Source organism: Staurois parvus, unplaced genomic scaffold (assembly GCF_062004578.1).
Source record: "Staurois parvus isolate SC_StPar_1 unplaced genomic scaffold, SC_StPar_1.0 ptg001011l, whole genome shotgun sequence".
NCBI lineage: Eukaryota > Metazoa > Chordata > Amphibia > Anura > Ranidae > Staurois > Staurois parvus.
The window spans coordinates 365,591-389,573 of record NW_028318807.1 but is presented as its reverse complement, the minus strand read 5'-3'; the positions used below and the strand labels follow the sequence as shown (position 1 = coordinate 389,573).

Below are 23,983 nucleotides of genomic sequence, written 5' to 3'. Positions count from 1 at the left end.
GTGGGGAAGGCACCAGTAGAGAGGGAAAGATTGAAGATGTGAGTGAGGGAGCATAGGATGGAAGAAGAGGGTGACCGTAGTAGTTGTGAGGGGACAGGATCCAGGGGGCAGGTGGTGAGACGGGCTTCTGAGAAAACCTTAGTGACCTCTTCAGTAGTAGTGAGGTCAGAAGAGGAAAGTTTAGTATAAGGTATGCTAAGTGGGATGGATGTCTGTGCAGAGGAGATGTCCCTACAAATTGCATCAATCTTGTTTTTGAAATGATTTGTAATCTCATAAGCAATGAGTGAGGTATTGGGTGGAGGAGGAGATTCTGGGTGGAGGTGGAGAAAGTAGAGAGTTAACAGTAGAGAAGAGATGACGAGGACTGGATGACAAGTTATTGATGAGAGTGACAAAGTCGTCTTGTTTGGTAACATGGAGGGAGGAATTGTATGTGAAGAAAGCAGATTTATATCGGGTGAATGCTTGCTGGGATTTAAACATACATAAAATAGTGAAGCGCTATATAATCCCAAATCCTAATCATAAATAAAAATTCATACTTAATTGTGCAAAATGTGTCAACATATTAGTGCTCATTGGTAAAAATGACCGCAAACGGGAATAAACTATCCTTAATGTGACACCACTACACAAAGAATATATAGAAATAAATAAAGTTCAAGTGATATAAAGAAGAATATATCGAATGCATTAACAATATATTTTACAAAACTAATAACCACTCAATATTAAATGACATAAGAATGTGAATCAATGCAAAAATAAAAATCTGTGAATATTCAAAATATAAAGTCCATGCAAGTGAAACTGTCAAAAGGTGATCTTCACTCTGGTGAAAAAAATCCTCAAATGAGGATCTGGTACACAGGAGGTTACTAGCCTTTGGCCCTGTGTGGTCAGTGTGTGGAGGGGAGCAGCATTGCTGACATCTGAGGATTTATTCACCAGAGTGAAGATCACCTTTTGACAGTTTCACTTGCATGGACTTTATATTTTGAAAATTCATGGATGGTTTTTTTGCATTGATTCACATTCTTATGTCATTTAAGAGGACAGACATGACTATGGAGGAAAAGGATGGACATGACTATGGAGTAAGAGGACAGACATGACGGGGGTTATTGGGTGTAAATAGAACATAACATCGTATTACCTTCTCTGCTGCCACTTCTAGCAATGTCTCCTGTTTCCTGTCTGTGCCTGACATCACTTCCTGTCTGTGCCTGACATCACTTCCTGTCTGTCTTCCATAGAGACTTCCTGTCTGGGTAGAAGTGAGATCCCCACCTTGTGGAGCTCAGAGGAACTGCAGCCCCGAGAAGCATCTGGTAGTGTGACCCCGGCCTTGTGCTGGGTGTGTATGGACTGTAGATCCTTATAGAGGGGTCACCTCCACTCCCACCAAGGGGGACAGAAATATATGACTGCCTAGTCCAGCCTTTCTCAGCCAGGGTTCCTCCAAAGGTTTCTAGTGGCTCCTTCAGCAATGAACAATTCCTGTCTCTTAGTAACAAATGGCATCAATGATGTGTAAAATCCATTTCTTGGAATACATCACAGGACACGAAGCATCTTTATAAATCCTTCCTAACACTGTTATGCCCACCTACAGGTGATCGGACATTGGCCAACAATAGACAGGACGTCCCCTTGTAGAGCAGATCTCCGACATAGGAAAGGTTTGTAGCAAGCCATAGCCCATAACAGGAGGGGACGGATCTCTGGGATTCCTGAGGTACTCCAAGAAATGGATTTTACAGGTAAACCACAAAATGTCATTTTCTTTGTCGCACATCACAGGACACAGAACATCTTTTACTTTCCTTACTAACAGGGATGTCCCACCTAGAACATGAGGGGAGGACAACAAGCCAACAGGTCCCAAAAACAACCAGAAATAGGAAAGAACCTCATGCAGCAGCCTGCAAAAACCAATGTGTCCAAAGGGAAGAGTCCTTAGTGACTCCAACATCCACCTGGTAACATCATAAAGAGTGCACCGAAGACCAGGTAGAGGCTTCACCAACATGATACACTGAAGGTAGGTAGTGTCATCCCTTATAAAGGGGAAACCTGTCCTTTCATACTGGAAACTGGAGCAACAAGCCGACAAATTCAGGGAATAAACATAGACATGGAAGCTGCGGGATCCTTCTATTCGGTCCTCAGGAGCCACAAAGAGAAATCCTGTTGCCAAATTGCGGCTGTCAACTACAGGTAACCTGATAGACAAACAAATACCCAACGTGATAAAAACCTATTCCCCCAGTTACTGAGCCTGAGGGCAAAGGGAGGTAATACACTGTCCCGGCTGTAATGAGGGTAAAGGAAGGTAATACGCTGTCCCGGCTGAGATGAGGACAAAGGGAGGTAATACGCTGTCCTGGCTGAGATGAGGGTAAAGGGAGGTAATACGCTGTCCCGGCTGAGATGAGGGTAAAGGGAGGTAATACTCTGTCCCGGCTGAGATGAGGGTAATGGAAGGTAATACGCTGTCCCGGCTGAGATGAGGGTAAAGGAAGGTAATACGCTGTCCCGGCTGAGATGAGGGTAAAGGAAGGTAATACACTGTCCCGGCTGAGATGAGAGTAAATGAAGGTAATACGCCGTCCCGGCTGAGATGAGGGTAAAGGAAGGTAATACGCTGTCCCGGCTGAGATGAGGGTAAAGGAAGGTAATACGCTGTCCCGGCTGAGATGAGGGTAAAGGGAGGTAATACGCCGTCCCGGCTGAGATGAGGGTAAAGGAAGGTAATACACTGTCCCGGCTGAGATGAGGGTAAAGGAAGGTAATACGCTGTCCCGGCTGAGATGAGGGTAAAGGGAGGTAATACACTGTCCCGGCTGAGATGAGGGTAAAGGAAGGTAATACACTGTCCCGGCTGAGATGAGGGTAAAGGAAGGTAATACGCTGTCCCGGCTGAGATGAGGGTAAAGGGAGGTAATACGCTGTCCCGGCTGAGATGAGGGTAAAGGGAGGTAATACGCTGTCCCGGCTGAGATGAGGGTAAAGGAAGGTAATACGCTGTCCCGGCTGAGATGAGGGTAAAGGGAGGTAATACGCTGTGCCGGCTGAGATGGAAAGGTACAAACCCCTTTAGATAAAAAAAATAATAAAAAAAATCTAAGGTAAAAAAGCCATCTTTGTGAAAGAACAAAGGGAACAAAAGGAAGGTCCTGAATGGGTTTAAACAGAGAATTCTGTAAAAACAGAAAGAGATCCCATAGAAACAATGACAGGCTGACCGGAGGAACAACATACATGACATCTAGTACCAACACATGCAACTAGAAAGTGTAATGCAATCAGCCACTGAAAGAAGAGACTGCCAAGGCTGAAATCTGACTCTTGATTATACACAAGGCCAGGCACACATTAACCCCCCACCCCAAGAAGGAAACCAAGACACAGACCAAAACAAGGAGGAAACTCTTTGGTCAACAAAACGCTAAATATGATTGTGAAGACCTGCGGGAAGTCTTCCTAATTTAGAATTCCTAGTCTTCAAAAGAGCAGAAACAACAAAAGGCCTCGATACTTCTGTCTCTCAAAACCTTTTTGGCTGCAATAGTCAATCCAGTATGCCCACTGACACCATAAGGCTGGAAAAATCAGGCTTTGTAACAGCAGGGCTTGACTATCTGGAGATCCAAGAACTTGTGTAGAATCAAAGAAAAAACATGAAGCATGAAGTAAGGAGGGGAAAGGTTCCAAAATTCTAAGGCCAGGTTCACACTGCAATGAACAGCTGCTGGTCTTTACTGCTCAGCCTTTGGGCTGGGTACATTTCCCTTGCCGTACCATCTGGTAGCCTGGTGTATGAGGGATTCCTAGATCACAGGTGATGAGTGAAGACCATATAGTAAGAATCCAAATCCATGGCATCGCTCCCACCCTGCACCTCCTAATGGACCATCCAGGTGATAGCACTTGTACCCCGTCTCTTCTCCAACATGAAATTATGAATAGGAACAAAAAGATGAAGAGCTGCACTCTGTAATTAATAATTTTAATTAGCTCCCTCTTGATATTTCATTCTGTTGATGATGACATAACTCCATACACATGATCTCCTCCTGATAAACCAAACTCCCGAAATATGTGTCACCCAAATGGGCTCGCTCACATAGAGTAGGGTTGGGGCCACTCTATCCTTGTGAATGAGCCCATTGGGGTGACACACAGAATAAAATATGAAGAATGGGCTGATTACGGAGTGTGACTCTTCATCTTCTTGTAGACGGTATAGTCACAGATGAGAACACAGGAGACCAAGTCCATATCTCATGCTTCCTAATTTATAGAGATAAGTATGGGGGCTCTAACCCTGTCCAATCACCTCTGGGGGGTGTTCCCTCCTCAGCCCTGGGGTTGGTTCTGTCTTCTGAAGGTGCCATGGGCTACATGGACCCACCGTTTCTGGTTTCTGGGTTGACGATGTGATTTCCAAAACCAGTGCTTCAGTCTGATCTCAACATATTCATTCACAGCATGGCTGTCATGAGCAGACCCCATAGAACCATGTTGGGGCCCCTCTGGGATTCTGTACTCCTGACACATACCATTTTATATAAGAAGGACAATCCTTTTCAGCCAGTGGGGAGCCCAATGTGCACAAATCTCTTCTCCCCACTGGGGTCGTAGTCAGCGCATTAAAATATTTCCTTTGAGGCTCAGTGAGGTGACAGATCAATCATCCGTATCTATGTCTACAGGGATGTCAGATCATTATTGCCATCTAGGTGTTCATTCCTCCAATCTTCACACTCCAGAGCCGACTATTCAGATTTTTATATTGGAACCATTTGTCTTCTACTGACCACTAAATGAAGAGAACACTATCTGTAATACTGAACATTGAATTCCAGGAATATCTGTCATATCATGCCACCTTTACAGGGTATGTTACATCCAACCATTGCTGGTGTCCTCCATGTCTATGGTCACCTTACAGAGAGTATCTGAGATATGTTCCAGAAGGTCCTGCCAACATTCAATACCAGACCCCTATCTGAGCATGCAGGCCAGGCCATGAAACAGGTGGGGAGGGGGTGTATTTCCTGCCTCTTGGACCATACCAGGTGACATGACTTCAACATAGAGGGGTAACTTGCCGGGGGAGTAACAAGGACAATGGTTTCTTCCTCTTACATATACTTGTATTTATTCACAAAAATGTAAATTGTAAAGAAAGAAAATTATAAAAAATGTCCTATGCTGTACATCAATGTCAGAAAAAAAAGAAAAAAATCTGATCTAATATGAGGATAAGGGGCAATTTTTTCAACCGGAGCTCCTTGTATCCATATAACAGATGTGTGACATGACAAAATCTGCAATTACATTTTATTGCAAAATCATAGATGACAAAAAGCCACTCCTGAGCAGTCATATATTTCTGTCCCCCTTGGTGGGAGTGGAGGTGACCCCTCTATAAGGATCTACAGTCCATACACACCCAGCACAAGGCTGGGGTCACACTACCAGACGCTTCTTGGGGCTGCAGTTCCTCTGAGCTCCACAAGGTGGTGATCTCACTACTACCCAGACAGGAAGTCTATGGAAGACAGGAAGTGATGTCAGGTACAGACAGGAAGTGATGTCAGGTACAGACAGGAAGTAGAGAGGAGACGTAGCTGGAAGTGGCAGCAGAGGAGGTAATAAGATGTTATTTCTTATTTACACCCAGTAACCCCCGTCATGTCCGTCCTCTTCCTCCATAGTCACTGTGACGTCTTATCTCCAGCAGATGATGATACACACATATATAGTGTGGGAACCCAGATTAACCCCTTCAGGGGGAGGAGTTGATGATAATATATTTGCTCTCAAAGCTGGCCTACATGGTTCAGTTTTATCGTTCAGCCAGAGGGATTAGTGAACACACTGAACGGATTCCCCCATCCACACATTGGAGGTGGATGGGGGAATCCTCCCCGCTGCACTCTTGTATCCTGACAATGGGGGGACTCCTCCGCTCTCAGAATACACGGATCAGCACTGAAGCTATTGGCTGCAGCCGCTGGGGGAGTGGCTTTTATCCAGCAGTGGCCACACATGGATGGAAATGTGAGCGATCCCTGCTGAACCAGCTGAATTTCCATGGATCTATGGTCACCTTCAGTGACTTCCTCCCCTCCCCCTCATCTCCTTCATGATGGAAGTCATGCTGAGATCATCTCCCATTGGCTGAGCAATATTCTCATTTGTCTCTCAGCTCATTCTTGCTATTCCTCGTCCTGCCTGTTGTTTCCTTGGATTGATTTTCTGTGTAGTGACCCCGGCTTGGTCTCTTGGATGCGCTCGTCTGTTGCTTGCCCTGACCTTTCTCCTGATTCCTGGATCTCCTCCTCATCTCTCCTCCATATCCTCTTACACAGCTTTTCTCCACACCTGCAGTGACCCTGGGGGGAGGAAACTTGGCACCAGCACGCCGCCAAATCCATCCCCACCATTAGGGGCTCTGGAGACAATTGTCTGCTATTTACACTCCGTTCCTCCGCACGTCACCTGATCACATGACAGCTTACTTCCACAGATTCCGGACAGATTTCTGGATGGTAAAGGTCAAAGGTCACTCTTCAGTTTAGGAGAGGTAGGACGCACCCAGGAACAAGGATTTGGTTTGCATGGGAGCCTCATATAGAGGACCCCTCAAATCTCCCCATCCAAATGTCCCTCCATCCAGAGTCTGAGAATCCTATGACATCACACTGACCTCACAGCGCCTCCTCCCAATGTCCCTCCATCCAGAGTCAGAGAATCCTATGACATCACACTGACCTCACAGCTCCTCCTCCCAATGTCCCTCCATCCAGAGTCAGAGAATCCTATGACATCACCCTGACCTCACAGCTCCTCCTCCCAATGTCCCTCCATCCTAGAGTCAGAGAATCCTATGACATCACACTGACCTCACAACTCCTCCTAATGTCCCTCCATCCAGAGTCAGATAATCCTATGACATCACACTGACCTCACAGCTCCTCCTCCCAATGTTCTTCCATCCAGAGTCAGAGAATCCTATGACATCACACTGACCTCACAGCCCCTCCTCCCAATGTCCCCACCATCCAGAGTCAGAGAATCCTATGACATCACACTGACCTCACAACTCCTCCCAATGTCCCTCCATCCAGAGTCGGAGAATCCTATGACATCACACTGACCTCACAGCTCCTCCTCCCAATCTCCCTTCATCTTGTCTTTTTCCCTGATGCTCTTAGGATGTGGGGTCCCTTGGTATCCTCACATGTAAAGTGGGACTGTTGGTCCTGCATTGTGTATAATTACATCAGAATTCCTTATACCCTGCGTAGTGTGGGGGTCCTGTGGGGGGAAATTATACCTCAGCCTGAAGTGGGGCTTTAATAAAATGGAGACCTGAATGGAGAGGTGAGGAGGATTCTGGGAATATCATTTGATGTGACTATTTGTGTTCAGATGTAGAGTTTTCCTCCTGTGAAGTCTGGAGATCATATGACATCACATTGCCTCCACCTCCCTCCCTGATAGAAGAAGATTCTAGAAGTCACCAGAGAGATCACTGAGCTGCTGACAGGAGAGGTGAGCGGTGCCGGGAATTCTGGGACATTCTCCAGTAACAGACAAGGGATGTGTCTGGATGGTGACTGTATCATTGTGTGTGTCAGGTTCCTATAAGGTGTCAGGGTGTCACTGTCTATTTCTCCATGGAGGAGTGGGAGTATTTAGAAGGACACAAGGATCTCTACAAGGACGTCATGATGGACAATCAGCCGCCCCTCACATCACCGGGTAAGAGGAGACTTTATTGTAAAGGAGAGAGCAGTACGGAGGATCCACCTAGATCCCCCATCATCTGATAAACACATAGAAACAATGGATTCAGTCAGTGTGTGTGTTTCCTACAGATGGATCCAGTCATGGGAACCCACCAGAGAGATGTCCCCGTCCTCTGTATTCCCGGGATTCCACACAGGAAGGTCACACCATCCCTCACCATCATCAGGTAGATGATGACAATTATTGGTAGTTGTGATTTATACACAGCATGTTTGTTACAATGAATGTTTTATTATATCTTTCAGAGTGGAATCCTCGGGGATGATAATATTGATGTTAAAGAAGAGTATAAAGAGGAGGATGAGGAGTATGGAGTGATGGAGGAGTTTTCAGAAGGACACAAGGATATGATGGAGCCACCTAATACCAGGAACCCCCCAGAGAGATGTCCCCGTCCTCTGTATTCCCGGGATTCCACACAGGAAGGTCACCATTACAAGGTTGGTGGGATGGAGCATCTAGAACATGGACTCATAGAAGTGATTATTTGTTATGTGATGTCACAATATTGGAGTTTATGTTTTACAGATGAGCTCTTCTATTATTATTTTGTTTTAGGTTGAAGATCTGATAGATATAGAATTTGAGGTGAAAGCAGAAGAAGAAGAGGCGTATGTGAGGGATGATCAGCAGTCTATGGAGGAGGATGGAATAACGGGGACATTTATAGAGGAGGACACTCCTACAGAGATCAGCACAGGTGGGTCATGAACACTAAATCCATTCCTCCACCCATACTGCTCACTGATTGGTCCAGAGTAGGGCGGGGACTGGGTGATATCAGCCTGTAATCCCCTGGTCACTTTCCTGAGCTGTGTTCCCCGTCCTGTATTCCTGGATTTCTCTCGGATAATCTTCCTTCTCTGTGCTGCAGACACAATTTATGTATTGGAGACAGACAGAAGGGGGTATTGGCGCAGGAGAGGTAGTAGTGGGTATGCAATTCATAAAGGTTTATGGAGATCGAGGTAGTTCAGTTATAGGAGAACATGTGGACTACTCCGCAAGACTAGGGGGGAGGAGAGAGGGGGGAGAAAAACTGGAGTAAATGAGTATATGGTGGTTCAGTAAGCGTTATGCAGCTTTAATAGTTCTGAAGGTGGAGGGTCTTGTAACTCAGGTAGTTCTGGGCAGGAGGGGGGTTAAAAAATATATACAGTATATAGCTGCAATGTAAACACCGTCGTGGGGCTGCACGCTCTAGAGAAAACCGGATCTCTGTGTGAAGAGAATGGAGGAGAGAGAAGTGCGCCAGACTAAGTGTAGTAAGGAGTTAACAGTTTATTGCACTCAAGATTTAAAAACTCAGAAGATGGGGGTGATTATCAGGCCTCAAGTAATGATAAAAGGACATCATCTGGGCTGGACATCTGGAGCAGATGGTACCAGGGGCCAAGGCTCACGTAGTGGCTGGTGCTCCTTTGTGGGTCCCAGTGGAGGAGAATGGAGGGCAGGTGTGTGTCCAGAGAGTAGCAGTGCAGGGTAAGAACCAGGCTCTGGATAGGTGTCCCTGGCCTCTCACACCAGCATGTGTACGGTCACGTAAATCTTGTGTGCAATAAACTGCTAACTCCTTACTGCACTTAGTCTGGCGCACTTCTCTCTCCTCTACAATTTATGTATCTAGACTGGATTTATGGAGATTCTGGGGTTCAGCTGGCAGTTGCTTGACCTGGGTTATGTGCTTTGGATCTTCTACCCCATGCCCGGGTCTAATAAGATCTCTGACAGAACATTTCTCCCAGGGTTCCTTGCTCTGTGGTCTGCTGGCTGTGCCGGGTGGAGGGATATGTCTGTAGTGTCTCAGACCCAAGTCACTGAGTGCAGTCTCAGGAGATGGGAGGCAGCGGTGTGGGATCTCTGCAACTTGTCTACAGTAAACATTTAATCTTCTACTGATTACTGAATACCAATATTATGAGTCCTGACCCTTATACTGTATAATTTATATTGTACATTACATACTCCTGACCCCTGCACTATATATTCTGTGTTGTACATTACATACTCCTGACCCCTGCACTATATACTCTATGTTGTACATTACATACTCCTGACCCCTACACTATATACTCTATGTTGTACATTACATACTCCTGACCCCTGCACTATATACTCTATGTTGTACATTACATACTCCTGACCCCTGCACTATATACTCTATGTTGTACATTACATACTCCTGACCCCTGCACTATATACTCTATGTTGTACATTACATACTCCTGACCCCTGCACTATATACTCTGTTGTACATTACATACTCCTGACCCCTGCACAATATACTCTATGTTGTACATTACATACTCCTGACCCCTGCACTGTATACTCTATGTTGTACATTACATACTCCTGACCCCTGCACTATATACTCTGTGTTGTACATTACATACTCCTGACCCCTGCACTATATACTCTATGTTGTACATTACATACTCCTGACCCCTGCACTATATACTCTATGTTGTACATTACATACTCCTGACCCCTCCACTATATACTCTATGTTGTACATTACATACTCCTGACCCCTGCACTATATACCCTATGTTGTACATTACATACTCCTGACCCCTGCACTATATACTCTATGTTGTACATTACATACTCCTGACCCCTGCACTATATTCTCTATGTTGTACATTCCATAGTCCTGACTTCTTCTCTCCCCCCTCCCCCCACTGCTATATATACACATAATATGGATTCTCTTTTGTTCCCCCCATTTCCTCCCAGCTGGACATTTTATATCGGATGATGTGATTGGAGTACAGACTTTTACATGGTGATAATAATGTGATAACATCCTCCATCTTTGGGCCCTTAAACAGAAAGTGATAATGAGGGAGGAGTCAATACCCCAATGATGGTGGTCTTCAGGATCAGTCCAGTCTTCATCGTGGTTGTTCTCCCCCATCCTCACTCTCTGACCTCTGGTGGGGCTCAGCCCCGCTGTTCTTCATGACTAAATCATGGACTAAATAAGGAAGTGCAGTACTTCTTGTGTTGGGAAGATGGCGATGAGTGATAGAGGGGGTGGGGACCCTCGTCCTATAATCCCCTCATCACTGTCCCTCCTATAAAAGACAGTTCTGGTTGTTTCCTCACTCTCTGACTAAGGTCCATGAATAAAGAAATGACCTGGTAGGAGATCAGAGGAGCCATTTCCTAGTTCCCTTGAGGGTGGAATTGTAAGCTCCTCAGAAACCAAGCTGCCTGATGTGGGTGGAGTCCTGGTTTGGGGGAACCAATCAGCTCCTGTCTAGTAATCCTCTTTGTCTTTGTATTTTAGTCCATGGCCGGGAGATGAGGAAAACCTCCGAGGATTGTCTCACTTTGTCTCCAGACTGGAAAGTAGAAGATGAGGACATCACACAGTATAGTCCAGGAGAAAACCCGGCTCCCTCCAATGTCCATCCGGCACCACCCAGTGTAGATGGACCATCGGATTCCTTGTATCCTGAGGAACCTCAGACTGTGCGGGACCGGGCCGGCCTTCCAACAGGGAAGAGCTTCTCCTGTACTGAGTGTGGAAAGAAGTTCTGTTCTAAATTCTATCTTAATGAGCATAAAACTTCTCACACGGGGGAGAAGCCGTATTCTTGTCCTGAGTGCGGGAAATGTTTTTCACTTAAGTCCAGTCTTCACAGACATCAGAGATCTCACACTGGGGAGAAGCCATATTTCTGTTCTGACTGCGGGAAATGCTTTTCAGAGAAGTCCCATCTGTACACACATCAGAGATCTCACACGGGGGAGAAGCCGTATTCCTGTCCTGAGTGCGAGAAATGCTTTTTAGTGAAGTCCAAACTTCATAGTCATCAGAGATCTCACACGGGGGAGAAGCCGTATTCTTGTCCTGAGTGCGGGAAATGTTTTTCAGACAAGTCCAGTCTTTACAGACATCAGAGATTTCACACAGGGGAGAAGCCATATTTCTGTTCTGAGTGCGGGAAATGCTTTTCAGAGAAGTCCAAACTTTATAGTCATCAGAGATCTCACACAGGGGAGAAGCCGTATTCTTGTCCTGAGTGTGGGAAATGTTTTTCAGTGAAGTCCAGTCTTTACAGACATCAGATATCTCACACGGGGGAGAAGTCGTATTCCTGTCCTGAGTGCGGGAAATGTTTTTCACAGAAGTCCAGTCTTTACACACATCAGAGATCTCACACAGGGGAGAAGCCGTATTCCTGTCCTGAGTGTGGGAAATGTTTTTCACAGAAATCCAGTGTTTACAAACATCAGAGATCTCACACAGGGGAGAAGCCAGTTTTCCAGTCCTGAGTGAGGGACATGTTCCTCACTGAAGTCCTGTCTTCCTTTACATCAGGGGTTCCACATAATCCTCAAGGTGTATCAGTGCCTTGAGTGCGGGAAATGTCCATCTGTGAGAGTCCATCCATGGGGGACAAGCTTGTCTTTGTAGCAGACACTGACTCATGTAAAGAAGACAAGTGGAGCAGTAAAAAGCCCCTCTAAGTGTAGCCCCCCTAATACATTTCTTGGTATACAAGGCAGGCCCCTCCCATAAAGTCAGAGTAAGCATGCTCATCAATAACACATCACAGGGAAGAAGAACTCCAGAGAGATCGGTGTGTGCCGCTGTCTATGGGGGAGGAAGGCGGCCAGCAGACATCCCACACACAGCTGGAAAACACTGTGGACTGCAGTGCTGGCGTAATGACATCACCTGGGAGGAAAGCACCATGTTTCTGAGCATGTGCAATGTCTGTAATAGTCGTGTGCTCCTTTGTCAAGGAGATTGGAGATCTTCTTCCCTGTGATGTGTTACTGATGAGCCTGCTTACTGTGACATTATGGGAGGGGCCTGCCTTGTATACCAAGAAATGTATTAGGGGGGCTACACTTAGAGGGGCTTTTTCCTGCAGATCTAAGGCTTCACACAGGAGAACAACCACACTCCTGATGTGAGTGTGAAAAATGTTTTTCATATAAGTCCAATCTTTACACACATCAGACATCTCACACCGGGAAGAAGCCATATTCCTGTTCTGAGTGTGGGAAATGTTTTTCACAGAAGTACAATCTTTCCACACATCAGAAATCTCACTCTGTGAAGAAGCCGTATTCCTGTTCTGAGTGTGGGAAATGTTTTTCAGATAAGTCTAGACTTTACAGACATCAGAGATCTCACACGGCAGAAGCCACTTTCCTGTCCTGAGTGAGGGAAATGTTCCTCACTGAAGTCCTATCTTCCTGTACATCAGGGGTCCCACACAACCCTGGAGGTGTATTAGTGCCTTGAGTGCGGGAAATGTCTTCTAGATGAATGTTGCTGGACATCCCAGGTCTCATGTGGGGAAGAAGCACACCCTGATATACACCTCAGATATACTCCATGGCTGACCATCATGGAAGAAACAGTTCATAAGGAGATCAGAGGCCCCCAAAGACATGGATGAAGTGTGGGACCGGGTTGGCCATTGATGGCAGGAGAAGAAGTTTTCAATGTATTTTCCATCAATGGAAGACATTCCAGCAGCTCAGATGTGATCCTAATAACATTGGTTCCCCCATTCACACAGGAGGAATGGACATGAACTCTCACTGAGGGAATTGCTATACAAACATTCTATGAATAGACCCCCAAATGTCAGGAGACGTTTCTATAAAGATGGGAAGTATGGAGCAGAGAAATGAAGAGACCTCCCAGCAATGTTATTACCAGGCTGCAGCTAGGGGGAGCTCTAATGTCACCCCAGCAGAGTGATCCCATCTAGCCCACATTAACCCTCTCACTGCCAGAGCTGTTTCTGCATGATTTTGCACACATGGGAAAATGCAGATTTTGGTCCTGAAGATGAGATAACCCCCCAAACATCTATTCTGTGACATCAGAGGCCCTGGAGAATAAAATGGTGGTGATTGTTAAGGTGTTCCCCGTACACAGATTCCCCTTCATATCCGCCTTTATTTCCTCCTTTCCCCCATTTTCTATGTTGGGATCTTTTCTACAATACTTTGTTATAATAATGGAACACGTTGTGTATTGTATTGTACACCAATAATAATGACTCCGCCCCCACATTCCAGACAAGGGATCTCCCTGACCAATCGGATTCCTTTCTTTACTATTTCCTGATCTTTATGCTTCAATCTTGTTAAATGTAAAATTATAATAAAACATTTATTGAACAAAAACTATTGTGTGTGTCGGTGCAATGACGGCAAACTTCAATATAGAACATTGCTCCTCGGTGACACCTCACACCCTTCAATAACGGCACAGAGTGCGGGGGTCAGCAGTATATCATATACAGCCCACCATACAGAGTGCAGAGGGGGGCTGTAGTGTGCCCCCCCTCCTGATCCATACCAGGCCACATGTCCACAACATGGGGGTCACCTTACCAGGGGGGATTCCCTCAGGCAAAGCATCTTGTCACCTTGGCTGGTGGCTGTGGGGATCTGTGGGTGGGGGTCATATTGGATTCTGGAACCCCCCTTTAATAATGGGGCCCCCATATACCATTCCCTCATGTGAATGACTATGGGGTATATAGTACCCGACAATAGCACCAGCCCAATGACAGCTCCCTAAACTGTCATCATCTACATAAGTGAAGGGACAGGGATGGTGGGACCTTATTACCCAAATGTGACCAGTGACCATATTTGGTCAGTGATGTCACTGCTATCCCCGCCCCCTTCCTTACATGGCAGGGATTCCCAATGACATCACTGATTCCTGGGGGTGTGGCCGCTGTACCCCTCCATGTCTTCCTCAGGCACCAGTGACAGCGGGAAGCTGTTATATATAGAAGTGGTAGAAATGTTTCTTCTATGTGTGATGATCGGCTCCTGCAAAACACGGGACCGGAACAGGCAAAGTTTGGTTTGTACTGTCGTCTCATCCCTACTCTCCGACAACTAAACCCAGAGATCATCCCAAGTGGTCATTGTATTTGTCCCTTACATTGGTGACCAATGGGAGAAGGACCCCCTTATATCAGTGGTCAGTGTAGTGGTCCCTGACATTGATGACCAATGGGAGAAGGACCCTATTATATCAGTGGTCAGTGTAGTGGTCCCTTACATTTTGTGACCAATTGGAGAAACATTCCCTTTTATCAGTGGTCAGTGTAGCGGTCCATTACAAAAGACTAGAAGGTCGAAAAAATAAATGTGAATGAATCACCAGGACCAGATGGTTTGCATCTGAGAGTCCTCAAAGAATGTAGCCAGGTCATTGATAGACTGTCATTCCTCATCTTTAGGAAAGCTTACTGACCGGAATGGTGGCAGCAGATTGGTGAAAATCTAACGTGGTTCCAGTATTCCAGAAAGGACCGAGATATATATCTGGAAACTCCAAGCCAGTCAGCCTAACATCAATAGTTTGTAAACTATTGGAGGGATGATAAGGGACCATACCCAAGAATTTGCTGATGAACATAGTATCATTAGTAGTAACCAGCATGGATTTATGGGAAAAGATCGTTCTTGTCAGACCAACCTATTAACAGTCTATGAGGAGGTGATCTGTAATCTGGATAAAGGATCCCCCGTGGATGTAGAAGCAACGAGGATTGTGTCACTTCCAGAGTCACTCAGATGTAAACAAGCCATTTCCAGCTTGTGAAAGCATCAGAATGAACTGATCTTGGTTTGATCGGATGTTTTTAAGGTCAGATTGGGATCTGGGGTCCAATAGACTGCAGATGTCGCAGTAAAGAGAACCTGTCTGATAGCAATAAAAGTAATAAAAAAATTGGGACAGAGTAACAATAGAAAAAAAAGAAATAATTAAAAAATGAAAGCACCCCCCCCCCCTGTGTTTGCACACAAAGGCTAACACATACAGAAGTCCACCACGCATTGTAAACGGTGTTCTCACCACACGTGTCTCCACACAGGTATGGCTGGAAATGTCAGAGTGAGAGCGATAATTCCGGCATCAGACCTCCTGTGTAACTCTACACTGGTAACCTGAGTGACACCTATGAGGGGTATTTAGGCCCCGTAGTTTGGCGCCATTCCACTGGCATTTGTAATTTTAAAGTGTGACATGTTAGGTATCTATTTACTTGGCATAACATCATCTTTTACCCCAAAACAGTATTATATTGTGTTTGCTGCACTAACATTAGGTAAAGTTTCTTTTCTAAAAAATGTACATTAAAAAAAAGCTGCACAAATACAATGCGACAACACAACAACCATGTTACTCTCCAGAGTCTCTGCTTATATATAATATTTGGGGGCTCTCAGTCATTTCCCAGCAAATAATGACTTTTACATGTCGGAATGTCAGAATTGGCCGGGTAGGGAAGTATTAATAATAAATACAATAAATAATCGTCTCCTGACATTTAGGAGTCTATTAATAAATGGAACAACAACTCCCCCAGGTAGAAGTGCCGGTACAGTCCATTCCTTCTGTGTGAATGGGATGGGGGGACCAATGGTAGGAGGATCTTTGCTGAACTGCTTGAAGGGTTTCCATCCATTTCACATGGAAAATACCACATTTGTCTATTGGATGGTGAGAATTTCTAGGATACTTAGCGCCATCTAAAGGCCAAATGCAGAATTTCCCATTTTAAATCAATGGCTGGTTTCATAGTGTTGGTTTAACCCCCTGATGTCGAGCGCAGGCAAAGTAGTGACCTCTCAGACCAGACCTGGGATTTTTTCCGTGTGTCCACTAATTTGTGTACCTGTCTTTGTGCTGGGAGCACACCGCACGTCGCATTCCCAACACAGAGACCGGGGTGTCAGTGAGAGCCCCGGGTCCTGGAACTCTCAATTCTGGGTCACTTGATCGCTGTGATAGCCCCTGATTGGCTATCACAGTGATCAGTCACTATGAAGCCCACCCCCTTATTTTCTCTCTCTGAATGGAGGAGAGAGATACATTGTATCATTATATATGTTACACATTGTGTAAAATACCGTATTGTCTTTATATTTTATTAACTTGTATTGGTGAGAAAAGTTCAAAATAGAAAGTCCTTCCAACTCTTACATAAACTCAAAAATGTATTTAATAATAATTGCATAAAATTAGAAAAAAAATATTGGAATACAGAATGTTTAAATAATGTCCAAAAATATAGTTCTGTTCTTGAGATAAATATTATATGTAATTGTGTATGTGTGTGGTGTCAATAAGCAGGCTCTCTTAGCCTTGCTTCCAAAAAAAGTGTGTGTCCAAAGTCTTTGTTCTGCTCTAAAAAAGGAGCAATTCAGCCCCCACTATCTCCTAAAAGTGGGCTGGTATTCTCTTGTAGTCCCACAATGATAAATGACAACAGATGAATTAGTCTTCTTCCCTCCCCTCAGAGTCTGAGTGAAAAACCCAAGATATATATATATATATATATATATATATATATATATCTCCACATAGATATATATATTCACAGACTATAAGAAAGGTCCAGCCCCTTGATGATGTCGTGTTGACGAAACGCGTTGGGCGTGGCCTACTCGATGTTGATGTCAGAACGTTCTTTTCCCAGTGTTTGTCGGAGGTGATCCGCGGTGAGCGGGGATCGTTCATCACCTCATTGCTGTTTAAGCTGGTGTCTGTCTGGACACCTTTTTTGTGAGTTGTTTGAGCTTTTATTAAATTTACATATGTTTTAAACGTACTGCACCATCATGCTTTTTCCTTTGTCCCTGAGTGTGATTCATGCATATATGAAGGTATGGAATTAAATGGAGAGACTCATCATGAGATCCTTGGCTGCAGAGTACTGCTCTTGGTAGTGATACGTTATCCCTCCTACTGTTCACCATTATTGATTACCTGGACGTGATTAAGAATTACCACATCTAATATCTGGACATCGTTCATTCACCGCTCCCAGAGCTACTGCTGCTCTATAATTTGATCAGCATATAGCTCTGGTGAGTTCATTTAATTCATTTGGTGGTGGATTATTCACAGTGTTATGAAGTCAAAGAGAATATTTAGATTTTGTTTTGGACACTTAATATATGGTGATATATATATATATATATATATTTAGCGCATACCCTTATGAGATTTTAATGATTTACTTCATTCAAAAACTGATGCAAAGCCTTGCGATTTGTTGGAATTGGATAAGCAGAAATAGTTGTAACTTTTTCTTGTAATAACTGTCTCTGTCCATGACTAATTTGCATATGAAGGAATTCCACCTGTCTTTTCATCAACTGAACTTTCTCTGTATTCAATTGCAATCCTGATGTTTGTAACAAAGTAAATATCTCAGACAAAAGAGTGATATGTTCAGTTATATTTTGTGTAGACAAGAGAAGCGTGCCTACATGCTGGACAATACATTCTGGCTTAGAGAATTTAGCTAATATTTTTCCCAAATACTCATGAACAATTCCATCACTTACATCCAAGCCTGGGACTAGCCTTGTGAATGTATACGTTTCTTTGTTGAAGCTAAAGGCAAGTTTATATTGACAGCTCTTAGCTACTGGTACTGAAAAATGGCTATTGGTGATTTCAAGTACTGAGAATATTTTGACCTTGGCATCCAGATGTGACATTGTGTTAAAATCAGGAATAATAGATTTGTTATTTGTGATGCATTTGTTCAATGTCCTGAAATCAACTGATAAAGAATATGAGTTATCAGCTTTCTTGATAGGCCAAATACAATTATTCACCACTGATTGTGCTTTCTTGCTGTAAAGACTCTTCTATAATGGAAGAAATTGGATTCATTGATTCTAATGGCAATTTGTATTGAGGTTGAGGCTTAGGGTCTCTACCTTCAATGTCAGCTTCAAAATCTGTAAACAAACCTGCATCATTTTTGCTTTGACTCCAAAAATCTTTATGTGACCTAACCAATTGTTCCAATTCAAGATTGGTTCCTGTATGGGGCCATTTATGATCTGAAGACATGTCAGCAGTTGCTGTACAAATACTTCCAACATTACTATACATGGAAGAATCAATTAACGTTGATTTGGGCCTAGATGGATCTCTCCATAACGTTGAAGTACATAAATCAATTATCAAATTGAGTTTACTAATCACATCAATACCAAGAATGTTCTGTGCACCATGACAATATCAGATGTTTCTGTTAGTTTTCAAAAATCCTGGAATCTCAAAAGTCACATTAGAAACTTTCCTCGCAACTAAACTACATTTTCCACTAAAATCGAGTAAATTGCATTTTGGAGAATTGGCATTTACAGGTAATTTGGTTCAGCTCCTGTACCTACTAAAAACATTATGTTCCTGCCATTCAATACACCCTGTACATATGGCCTTCCACTTTCATCCAATAAAATTGGAGCAACATATTCTAACGGTAAAGGAGAAGAATCTCAATTTGATCCTGACTCTAATTTTGGAAATGGCAATATAAACAATTCCTATTAATGACAACAGCACTGTGTACCATATTGTTCAAGCTGTTGTTGACACTCAGTGAACTGATCTCTTTGACTTCTGAGGCATAAGGCAACTCATACAAACTATTGTTGGAACATGGAGGAGCAGATTGTTCAGAAATTGTATTTTCATTTTCTAATTCCAAAGTGTTTCTTTGTAAATCTAATACATATTGAACACAATCTCTTTTCAAACAACTAAATCATTTACAATAGAAACAAATGGTATTTCCTGTCTGCTCTGAGACCCTAGGTCTGCCTGTGACATGTTCATCACCATAATTGGGTGTGGCCAAGCACGTGGTCTCTCTCTGATCTCCATTTTGAATAGCTACACTTTCCATCTTCTGATTGTTTAGTTTAATTTGTCTGCTAACTGTATCTATAACTTTGGCTGCTTGATCTAAATCATTTTTTCCGGCAGCAAATAATAGATGCTGGATATAGATACTTACATTTTTAACAAAAGCTTTTATCATAGCAGAACTCTCATTAGCCAAATTAGATATCATTTTGTATACTTTGGAAAATCTATTTTTACAATCAAAAGGATCATCATTGATTGTAGCTCTTAAGGAGTCTAAGATTTCCAGGGAAGGAGTTTCCTCCCCAGTTGTACATAGCAATAACTGACGCAATCGGTCTGATGCATTGTAATGAATTTCCACGTCATCCTCATTAATATATGGGGTTTTGGTGAATCCACATGCCATAAAGCTGGGAAACCATAATCTGAAGAAAACATTTCTTTCCTCCTCATTCAGGCAAAAGTTATTTCACAAAATTTCAAAAACCTCTGTATTATGAAAAGCATCCGCTTTCATGTCATAGGCTGGCATATCCTTCAAAATCTTCATGAGCTGATCAAGGATCTTAAGATTAAGTTCTGCAGCTTTATCCATTCATTTTCTCTTAAGCATTGCTTCATGATCCTGCAGATCATCTTCTATAAACTGGATGTCGGCTATTAAAGATTTTTGTCTGCCTTGCCTCTGGCTAGTATTTACACAAATTCTTTTTATATCTGTCACGGCGTGACAGATGTCCCGATCCCCCCTTGGCTCACCTTCATCCCCCTCCACCTCTCATCCTGTCATGGCTCTTTGAAGCCAGGCTGTGCAGGATAAGAGGTGTGACTACTGTCACTTATATTCCCCCATCTGGCTGGGCCAGAGGGAGGAAGATAGTTTTCCACAGAGAGGTTCACACCTCTCCATGGAGAGGTGCGAACCTCCCTTAGGGATGTTCCGGGCCACGGCAGTCAGCCTGACACCGCACAGCCCCGGCATCTGCAATGCGGGCACAAAAGTTCCTGCGCTTGCAGATACCAACAGACAAAGGCAGCACTCTCGAGAGCACGGCCCTTGTCAAGGGGGGCATGCCTCATTGCCAGGTGATGAGGCATACCACATACGGTTGCCAGGATGACCAAGGAGTGTCCTGCATCGGCTTAAGAAGGCCGATGCCGGGCTCCCTGGTTGTTCATTCTGCTGCACAGCCGCTGAGAGGTCTCCGCTGCGGCAAGACTCTCACGGCCACTCTGCAAGAGCCTGATACTGGGTGAATTAACCCCCGCTGCCACTCTGCAATAACTAGGGATGTGGGGGAGAATTACCACCCACTGTCCCCTGGCTGTCGTCTGCTGTGATTCCGGGCATCCCTGCCGGAGCCGTGAGTGTATGCACCCGTTTTATTCCCCTGAACTGTTCCTGTACTCTATCCCCATTTCCCTGCTTGGATTACAAACTGTTGTAGAGACTCTAACTTTGCCCCTGGGATCCGATTACAACTGTTTTGATCCCTCTCCTTGCTACTTCCCCATACCGGGTACTGCCACGCTCCCTGCAGACCCCAACTGAGTGACTGTCATTTGCTTTAATAAAGCTTTGTGTGTTTGCCATCTGCTTTGTGTGTTCTGTCCTGCCTACCCTCCATCACAATATCATTCTGTAGTTCAGAAAGCTGAATGTCTTTCGTTTGAATTGCACTTTGCAGGTTAACTATTTGCTCAAAGTCTGGCAATTAGCACATACACAGTTATCTTCCTCTGACTTATTCTTTACACAAGCAGCAATCCTAGGAACCTCCAAAATCATGGCGTTAAAAACATTAACTCACTTCATTACATTTCTAACTTGTTTGCTCAATTTCTTAAAGGAAAACCTAGATTTTTCTATGTTAATATTAGCCTGTAAGCACTCATTATACATGTACCGCCAAAGTTCATCATCTTTAACAAATTTAGACAGATTTTGGAATTCTAATTTACTCTCTCTAGATAATTCATCAATACAATCCATTACTTACCAATTAAGAAGGTCTTTCTTCGTGTAAAGTTCCTTTTCTCTCTTGGCGGGAAATTACATCACCAAGGAACAGCGTTTTCTTGCATCTGCACAAAACTCTCACCAATTCTGATTCTAGGCTGATTTCGATTATGCCAAAGGGTCATCTGCTGAAGGCTTTTATTTCTCCTGAAAGCTCGACTTCATATTTTGCTGACCTTGCAGCCATCTTCTCTCTCATCAAGGTGAAGGAGAAAAAAGTCAAAAACTATCGATATTCGGAAAAAATCAAACTGGTCTGACTCGCCACTGCAAAATACCGGATTGTCTAGATGTTTTGTTAACTTGTATTGATGAGAAAAGTGCAAAATAGAAAATCCTTCCAACTCTTTCATAAACTCAAAAATGTATTTAATAATAATATTGCATACAATTAGAAATAAAATATTGGAATACAAAATGTTTAGATAATGTCCACAAAATATAGTTATGTTCTTGAGATAAAAATTGTATGTAAAATTGTTTGTGTAGTGTGAATCTGTAGGCTCCTTAGCCCAGCTTCTAAAAAGTGTGCCACCAAAAAGTCTTTGTTCTGCTCTATAAGGAGCAATTCAGCCCCCACCTTCTCCTAAAAGTTGGCTGGTTTTCCTCTCTGGTTCTTATAGTCCCACAATAATATCTGGTGACAGATGTATAGAACAAACCTTCAGTCTTCTCCCCTCCCCTAGGAGAGAGTCTGAAAATGAATCCTTGGGACCTCTAATCAAAACTTCACTGATATTCCATCAGTCAGGGGGGATGGGATGTGTTACACATACAGTTGCAAGAAAAAGTATGTGAACCCCTTGGGATTACGTGGAGTTTTGCATGAATTGGGCATAAAATGTCTGAATGTCATCTAAGTCATAACAATAGAACACAGTCTGCTGAACATAATACTACACAAACATTAGATGTTGCCATGGTTTAATTGCACATAACATGTAAACATTCACAGCGCAGGGAGGAAAAAGTATGTGAACCTTTGGACTTAATAACTGGTTGATCCTCCTTTGACAGCAATAACCTCAACCAAACGTTTCCTGTAGTTGCAGATCAGACCTGCACAACGATCTGGAGTCATTTTGGACCACTCCTCTTCACAAAACTGTTTCAGTGTAGCAATATTCTTGGGGTGTCTGGTGTGAATCGCTCTCTTAAGGTCATGCCACAGCATTTCAATGGGGTTGAGGTCAGGACTCTGACTGGGCCACTCCAGAAGGTGTATTCGGTGCTGTTGCAGCCATTGTTTTGTTGAATGACTTTGGGTCATTGTCCTGTTGCATCACCCATCCTCTGCGGAGCTTCAGTTGGCAGACAGATGGTCGTACGTTTTCCTGCAAAATGTCTTGATAAACTCTGGAATTCATTTTCCCATCAATGACAACAATCCGTCCAGGCCCTGAGGCAGCAAAGCAACCCCAAACCATGATGCTCCCTCCGCCATGTTTCACAGTGGGGATGAGGTTTTGATGTTGGTGTGCTGAGCCTTTCTTTCTCCACACATAGTGTTGTGTGTTCTTCCCAAACAACTCAATCTTGGTTTCATCTGTCCACAGTATATTTTGCCAGTAGTGCTGTGGAACATCCAGGTGCTTTTTTGCAAACTTCAAACGTGCTGCAATATTCTTTTTAGACAGCAATGGCTTCCTCCGTGGTGTCCTCCCATGTACTCCATTCTTGTTTAATGTTTTCCTTATTGTAGATGTGTCAACAAAAATGTTAGCATGTGCCAGAGATTTCTGTAGGTCTTTAGCTGACACTCTGGGATTCTTCTTTACCTCATGCAGCATTCTGTGCTGTGCTCTTGCAGTCATTTTTACAGGGTGACCACACCTAGGGAGAGTAGCAACAGTGCTAAACTTTCTCCATTTGTAGACAGTCTGTCTTACCGTGGACACATGAACATCAAGGCTTTTGGAGATACTTTTGTAACCCTTTCCAGCTTCATGCAAGTCAACAATTCTTGATGGTAGGTCTTCTGAGAGCTCTTTTCTGCGAGGCATGGTTCACATCAGACAGTGCTTCTTGAAACCAGTAAACCCAAAACAGCTGTCAGCAACACATCCAATATCATCACACTGATTGGAGTCAAGGTTGGCTCACTCCTGGCTCCAATTAGCTCTGGAAGAAGTCATTAAGCTAGGGCCTCACATACTTTTTCCTCCCTGCACTGTGAAAGTTTACATGTTATGTGCAATTAAACCATGGCAATATCTAATGTTTGTGTAGTATTATGTTCAGCAGACTGTGTTCTTCTATTGTTGTGACTTAGATGATGTTCAGAGCACATTTTATGCCCAATTCATGCAAAACTCCTCGTAATCCCAAGGGGTTCACATACTTTTTCTTGGAACTGTATATACTATATATATATATATATATATATATATATATAAAATTTCCTAAAAATAGTCAATATAAAAGTTATATCATATATAAATATCGTAATCAAG

The 23,983-nt window shown here is 43.7% G+C and overlaps 1 protein-coding gene across 1 annotated transcript; it reads left to right on the top strand.

The window, feature by feature from the left end:
- Nucleotides 1-8,147: 8,147 nt before the first annotated feature.
- LOC149441223 (uncharacterized) lies at nt 8,148-20,174 on the top strand. Its single transcript, XM_089657602.1, has 3 exons — nt 8,148-8,270; nt 8,389-8,530; nt 20,035-20,174. Exons 1-3 carry the CDS (start codon nt 8,148-8,150, stop codon nt 20,172-20,174), a joined length of 405 nt encoding a protein of 134 aa, XP_089513728.1.
- Nucleotides 20,175-23,983: the final 3,809 nt, after the last annotated feature.

Bases quoted from the DNA above. Each gene is read 5' to 3' on its own strand.
- LOC149441223 (XM_089657602.1), top strand. From the start codon at position 8,148: ATGGAGGAGTTTTCAGAAGGACACAAGGATATGATGGAGCCACCTAAT. The intron at 8,271-8,388 runs GTTGGTGGGATG...ATTTTGTTTTAG, and splicing joins AGGAAGGTCACCATTACAAG to GTTGAAGATCTGATAGATAT. The intron at 8,531-20,034 runs GTGGGTCATGAA...TTCATGTCATAG, and splicing joins TCCTACAGAGATCAGCACAG to GCTGGCATATCCTTCAAAAT.